This window comes from Ammospiza nelsoni, chromosome 12 (assembly GCF_027579445.1).
Source record: "Ammospiza nelsoni isolate bAmmNel1 chromosome 12, bAmmNel1.pri, whole genome shotgun sequence".
In the NCBI taxonomy this organism is placed as follows: Eukaryota; Metazoa; Chordata; class Aves; order Passeriformes; family Passerellidae; genus Ammospiza; species Ammospiza nelsoni.
The window spans coordinates 4697476-4705021 of record NC_080644.1 but is presented as its reverse complement, the minus strand read 5'-3'; the positions used below and the strand labels follow the sequence as shown (position 1 = coordinate 4705021).

Below are 7546 nucleotides of genomic sequence, written 5' to 3'. Positions count from 1 at the left end.
GTTCTTTCACTTATTTTTATTTATGTATTTTTGAAGGCCAGTAATCAGTATGGTAATCAGAACACTGATTACCATAACTGGTCAATTGTTAAATGTGTCCAGCTCTGAATCCAGAGAGGGCAGGAATCCATTACTGGAATATCCATGGTATCAGGAGCCATTATGTTGTCTGAGGATAAACTGTTGATAAAACATCCCTAGAAGGATCATACTTAGCTCACAAAGACTCACAGAAAAATTGAAGCAAACCTGCCAAAGTCACCTTTCTCTGAAAAGAAATATTTCAAACATATTCTAACAAATCCTGACTGTAAAATGTGCAAATTGGATTTCCAGTAATGAGACCCATCAGTAGGCACATTTTCTTGACATATTCTGTCTTGGAAATAGTGATTCAATTTTCCAAAAGTCCTTTAATTTACTTAGAGAGGAAAGCATTTTCATTTTGCCCAGTCAGTTCTAATAATTTGCTAAATTCAAAATATGTGAAATAACTGAAGCTGGTTGTAGTGACCAGAAGGACCTCTAATCTTCTAATAGTATTTTTCTTTTTCCCATGAATTGTGTAGGCTCACACAAGAAATTTTTCAGAACAGATAAAACACAAATCTTAGTTGACATCTCTGCTGCTTGTCTCTTCCACACACAGAATTCTGGACATTTGCTAGTAATCCCCTTCAGAAGATTTGCTTTAGAAATCTCTGTTAGCTGCTGGGGTGTGTGCTTAGAAACTTTCATTTTCTCCTGTTAGTAAAGTTCCTTAAGAATTCCCTTACAGATGAGTCTGGGTATTGATAATTCCTATCTTGGCAGTAACAAGCATGACAAGCCAGATGAAGAGCAGCTGGGAAGGAAAAAGTTTTCCCCAGCTCTTTGATGCTGCAAAGCCTTGCAGGGTTTGAAACAATAATCCTTTATCCCACAGTGTATTCTCCGGGCGTTTTCCTCGGGGCGCCGGATGTGGAGCTGCGTGGACTTTGGAATGCCTCAGGAGAGGCACACATAAATAAGTCCTGTGGGAATTGCATGGAGCATGTTCTAGAGGCAGTCTTCTGTCCCAGAAATGCTTAGGAGATTGCCAAGGCAGTTGTGTGCTCAGCTAACATTTTGGTTTGAAAACCAATCCCACAAGTAGTGTCCCTGTAACAGACATTTTTTGTCTTTCCTAATTAATAACTAGGTATTGTTAAATACCTTGGTTTTAAAGAGAGGATATCCCTTAAATTGTCACATAGTGTATTTATTTAATAATTTTCTGCTCTACTTCTGGAGTTCCAGTAGTTGTTATGCAGATACAAACACTTATTTAGGGGGGTGCTTTTGCCATTTCTCTTCCCTTGCAGCATCATGTGAGGCTTCTGTCCAGAACACTGAATTGCAGCACAGGGCTGGAGCTTCTGTGGCTGGCAGAAACAGTCCAGTACCATGAGGACAGACACTGTCCTTCAGTGGAAATATGGGTAGGTATAATTATCATAAGAGAAAAGGGGACTGTACTGTTGCTGTCCAAATCTATTGTTCACCTCTTTTTATTTTACAGTGCAAGGGTTAAGACATTTTCCTGCAGCATACCATACTTAATTATTAATATTAATCCTTATTAGGAGATACCCTAATTATGAATATTAATCCCTATTAGGAGCATTAGACTTCTTCAGGGATTCACCTAAGGACAACTGAAGTACATGGGATGAGTTGAAGGCCAAGACTTTAACAATATTTTGAGATTTCAGGGAGAAGACAATCAAGAGCATAGACTTCAAGGGGCACTGAAGTTGCTTTATTTACTTACTTGTGCATGTCTGGAGTAAAACTGCATTTGCTCTTAAAGAAAAATACTTAAACAAGGAATATTTTTCCTATAGATTTGTATTCTGGATCCAAATGAAGTCTTGCTGCTTTTGCTGATCACTTGCTAGTGGAGACTGACACCCGTTTGCAGAAGAATCAGCACACAGACTTTCAAGGTTACCAACAGGGAACTTCTGCACAGAACTGCATCATCTCCAGCCAAGACTTCATTCCTTTGCTCCTAACACACTCTACTTACCAAATTATCCATTGAACTCCTCTGCTCTTACAAAAGAAAAAAAAAAGGGAAGAAAATTGTGTACAAGGCAGAAAGGTAGGGATGGATACTGGCTACAAGGTTAGTGCAGCTTTATGAATGAACCCAAAATTTTGGTTTTGCTGAACAATTTCTAGTGGAAACTGACACAAGTGTGAATTTTGCCATCTTGTTTGAACTTTTGAAATCAAGGTGTTACTGGTTAAATGCCAACTTTCAGTGTTTCAAATGATCCTGGGTGAGGGGCAGGAAAGAAGAGTAAGAAATCACCCATCAAAACAATGTCTTTAATCTATTTATTTATGGGCCTTTAGTCTTCTGATGGGTCAGTTAAGACTAAAACCATCCGTAGGCTTCTCTGTTCTGTCCCTTGTCACCCCAATCCATACCTCTGTCAGATGTTTCTGTAATGAGTTCTAAACTACCTTAATTTTTAGAAAAACAAACAGAAGGAGAATGGCATTACCTTAACCTGAGACAGTCTCTGTGTCATGATCTACATTGTAGATCTAGGAGTCGAAATAAGTATTTTAAATAATAATATATAATAATATAAAAGGAATAATAATATATAATAATATAAAGGAAGGGGTTAAAGGAACTGACAATTCTCCATTTCTTCTGGATAGCTCCTGCTAGCTTCTGCTCTTTGAGGAGAGAACCCATATGTGCCTGTAATGTTCAAGATCTTTTGATGTAACTGATGGGTGAAATCCACAGCATTCACTGTATATTGAGTTTGACTATTTCTACACCAGCACTAATAATTACCTGCACTCCATTCCTAGAATTCCTGTGCAAGTTACTCTTTTTGTCTCATTTAAAATGGAGTAGTACAGCAGAGAGGAGCTGGAATCCCTGGGCTGAAGAATTCAGTCTAGAAACTTACTTCCAACGTCAAACAAGAGACAGAGTGTATGAAAAGATAAATTATTCAGTAATGAATCCTACACACTTATAATGCACAAGTTGTAATGAATCTCAGTTGCTCTTGTAATTTTGTAAAGTTGTTTACCTAATATGGTAGATGTGCCATATGGTACACGAAAGAGAGTGTTAGAATGAGGACGTGAAGATTTCGAGGTTTTTATTTCTAGTTTTGTAGGCATCTGTAAACTACATTCAAGCTGTCCTAGAATGAGAGCAGAGCAGGAATGCAGGCTGCTCTGCCCCTCCATGCTGACTGCTGCTGCCACCTGATAACATCCTCCATCTCTTCCTGCCCTGTTCCTCGGGCACTGTGGCCCAGCGTGGGGCTGTGCCCTGGCTAGATGCCACCAAAGAAAGTCTTTCAGCCACTCTGCACCTTTAGGCTGGCTTAGTTTAAGTCAAGCTTTTTCACCCTTAATAAATCATTTGAGCAGCTGATTAACTCTTCTGCTGGGTAGGGAATGTGCCCAGGCTTCTATTCCAGAGAGTTCTTTGGTATGTTGCTTATAGAATTTCACCATAGCTAAAACTAGCAATGTGCTTGACTGAGGCAGCAGCAGAGAGGTTGGGACTGCCCTGCTCAAAGCAGCATTTCTGCCTTGTAAGAAAAGGGTAACATGACCTACAGTGGTGTCTGCAAAATCACATCTACTTTGCAGCACTGTAATTTGTCAAAAATTGATGAAGTTGGAGTTAAAATTCATACAGATGAAAAGGGCAGTTTCTTGTTCACCCTTGAGTTTCAAGTGATGACTGAGAAAAGCATTTAAGTACAAGAATAAAATATTAATATAAAACTCAGAGGATGTAGGCAGTCTCTCAGGGTGATGCCACAGGGGTAAGTGAGCAGAGCTTTGGGAAAGGCTTAACATTGTAATTTTTAGTTATCAGCCAAAGCCTAGTGCAGGTGAGAAGAGGACAGAGAAACTAGAAGAGTAATATCCCTCACTATGAGCTGGACTTCTAGGATTTTTGATTTAAAGGTATTTGCTCTATTCTTTGGGGCCTGTATGTTAAGAGCAAACACACATCAGTTTCTATGGGAATTTTTGGTAAACAGCTTCTCCCTGGCAGGTATATTTGCATATTTGGGGACAGGGTGAGAACTGGACAGTACTTGAGCACTGTTCCCATTGCTCATGGGGTCGACTGTCAAGCAGATCAATTTAATTCATGTTAGAGTACTACAAGTTAAGTGATCACCACAAATGTGTGATGGGGGAAGAGCTGACACCCACATCTGGGCAGCCCTTTGTACAGAAAACTTGGAACTATTTAAAGTGATCTCCTTTTCATAGATAAAAAATGGCATTTGTTCCTCCAGGCAGCAGCTTTCAGGCCAGTCAATTCCCCAGAATCATCAACCAGCAGGTGCTCAGCCCATCCCACTACAACAGAGCTCCAGCCTCTAATGCTGCCCATTCCCAAAACATAACAGCAAAGCTTATTTTAAAATCCTGATATAAGAGGTGCTATTTTAAGCTTGCTACCCCTTAAAACTTGAAAGTTAAGTTAAATCAGGCTTTGGAATAAGTTGCCCAGAGAGGTGGTGGAGTCACCACCCCTGGAGGTGTTTAAGAGGCATCTGGATCTGGTGCTGGGAGATGTGATTTAGTGGTTTAAGGGTTACAGTGGCAGTGCAGTTGGACTTGATCTTAAAGGTCTTTTCCAACCTTGATGATTCTATGATTTATGATTCTATTCTGTGAAAGATAAATTGTACCATCTGATAATATTGTTTCAATTGCATCTGGTAATACAGTTTTCTGCGGAAACAGCGCCTGGCAGAAGAACGCATTTATTGAAAGGCGGGTTGTATTTTTACGTTATTTACTTCCTTTATGATGGTTGCACAACAAGGTCAAAGTGCAGGCGCCTCCTGTAAGCGATCATGTCCACCTGCAGCCGGCGCCGGCCGGGCCGGGCCGCGCTCCCCGCCGAGCGCCGCTGCGGAGCGCGGCTCTCCCCCAAGGGTTAAGCGGCGGCGGGGGTGTAACGCGGGCTGACACACGGGCGGGGATCGCCCCGCCGTGCCGGCTCGCAGCTGCGACTGGACCGTTCAAAATTGCCGTCTCCCTCTCTTTTCCCCCCCGCCTCCCCTCTCTCTCGTCTTCGTTTTCCCTTCCCGGCGCTGGGCTCGCAGCCGGGCGCGCTTTCCCGGAGCTGGCCCCGGCCGTGCTGAGTCAGACCGCGCCCCGCGCCCGCCCCCGCGGCCCGGCCGCACCGAGGGGCTGCAGCCCCCGGCTGGCCCCGCCGGCGGCGGCGGGAGGGAGGCAGGCGCGGGGGCTCCTCCTCGCCCGCTGCCCCCGCCCGGGCTGGGCGTGTGCCCCGCCCGCCCCGCCGGTGGATCAGTTACACGCAGCTGGCACAGGTGCGGGGCGCCCTTCAGACTCGCGCCGGCGGGGGAGACCCGGACGCAGAGAGCAGCAGGGAAAACATGCAGCCATTTTGGGCCGAGGCAGACAAAGAGCCGCCGGCGGCCGCGGCCGCCCCCGCCGCCCCGCGCGGTTCCCGAACCCCCCACGGCCGCGGCGCGGCCGCACCGAAGGGCCGCAGCCCCCGCCCGCCCGCGGCCGCCGGGGGGCCGCCGCCGCCGCCCGACTCCCAACTAAGCGTTCGCAGCCATTTGCACGGCCTTTTATAGCGCGGGCGCCGGCCAATCAGCGGCGGGCGGAATCCCTGCCCGGCCGGTGATGTGCGGGCCGGGCGCTCGCGCGTGCGCTGTTGGGCGGGGGGGCCGAGTGTGAGCGGGGCGGGGGGAGGAGGGAGCCGTGAGAGGGGAGGGGGGGGAGGAGGGAGCCGCTCACAGGAACCCTCCGAAAAAAAGATGGCGGCGGGCTCGGATCTGCTGGATGAGGTTTTCCTGAACACGGAGGTGGATGAGAAGGTGGTGAGCGACCTGGTGGGCTCCCTGGAGTCCCAGCTGGCGGCCTCCGGCCACCACCACCAGCACCACAAGGCGCAGGAGCCCCTGAGGGCCGCTGGGGGGCTGCTGGGGAACCATGTTGTGAGCAGCAGCAGTAGCAGCAGCAGCCCTAGCCCCAGCCCTGGAGGAGTAGTAGTAGGAGGCAATGCTAATGCCCAAACAGAGAGCAGCAGCGGCAGCAAGATGGGACTGAGTGCCCCAGAGATCACAAAAGCAGGTAACGTGGGCAGGGGTGGGGGGCTCTGAGGGAGAGGGGCCCTCCCCTCCCCCCACTCCCCAGCTCCCGCTGCCTCCTTCCCTCACTGCTTTCCCCCCTTTTCCCTCTCTCCTCCTTCTCGTTGTGGCAGGAGCGGGAGTGCAAAGGGTGGTATCGATCATACGGGGGAGAGCCTCCCCTCATCATGCCCCCTCGGTGTGTATCCGCGCCTCTGCTCCCTCCCCTTTATTTTCCCTCCTCGCCCGTGCTTACTCGAGGGTGTTGGATCATGTGTGGGGGCAGCCGCCTCGCAGAAGGAGCCGGCAGTGCCCGTCCGTGACTCTGCCGGTCCCCTCTGCTTTTCCTGCCCTTGTTGCCGGAGTGTAAAAGGGCTCTGTTAATCTCGGGGACTGAAGGAGGCAGAGCCCACCCCCTTGGTCATGGCTGTGCCTCCCATGCCGCCTGTGATTGCTCCCCTTCCCTTTCCAGGGGTGGAGGTTATGGGGGGGATTCCCTCTTGATAATGCCGCCTTAGCTGTCTGTGTAAATGCTCCTTCCCCTCCCCCTTCGCTGTTGCTGGAGTGGAAGGGGGTGTTATTAATCATGACACCTATTTCCTGTAGAGGAGGAAGCGAGGGGGGATTTCAAGGGGAGGAAGTCCCTCAAAATGCTTCCCCCCCATATCTGCCTGCCTTGATATTCCCCCCGCACCCCTTCCCTTGTTCCAGGGGCTTGGAGGGGGCACGGGGACCTCCCATTCCTCCTCTGCCCTCAAGGGGGGGCAGTCACAACGCCGGGTCCCGGCAAGGGGGGGAATTCAGGCCACAACACCCCACCTTGCACAGCGCCTTCTCCCACCCCCGGAGCTGCCTGGGAATATTCCCCCCTTCGTCTTGTGAGCCTTGGAGGGGGGCAGTGTGAAGGCTGGGACCGAGGGCTCGCTACGTGGGAATGGAGGGAAGCTGTTTTTCAGGGGGATTGAAAGAAATGTCTCCCCAGAATCTCTCTGCAATTCCTCCCCTCCCCCCTTTTTTATTTTTGATTTTGTATTGCTGAAGTGTAAGAAGATACTACAGACCGTCTGTTATGATTGATGAAGCTCTTCTAGGAGGATCTCCTTGACCCTTATAATGTGCATCTCAGTGTCTGCCTGTCACTATTCTTTTCCCATTTCTGTCTCCTTAGGGCCAGGACCTGGACTGTGTGTGATTGTACTTGTGCTAACACCAGGCCTTATCAAGGGGCATGAGGATTATTCAGGACAAGAAGCTACATCATCTTGTCCCTTCTGAAAACCAGCTTTGCTTTTTATTTATTTATTTTTAACTACCTGGGGCTGTGGGAACTTCAGATCCGTTGGAGCAAATTCTGTAACGAGGAAGAGGGGTCTTCTAGAAACCTGCTCCAGGCCTTGCAGTACTTCTTA

General features: G+C 48.4%; 1 protein-coding gene across 1 annotated transcript in view; it reads left to right on the top strand.

The window, feature by feature from the left end:
• Window positions 1–5825: 5825 nt before the first annotated feature.
• TAF4 (TATA-box binding protein associated factor 4) overlaps window positions 5826–7546 on the top strand; it is a 36394-nt gene continuing 34673 nt past the window's right edge. Inside the window, exon 1 of the mRNA XM_059481045.1 lies at window positions 5826–6141. Within this exon, the coding sequence (XP_059337028.1) occupies window positions 5826–6141 (316 nt within the window). The remainder of the gene's footprint in view (window positions 6142–7546) is intronic.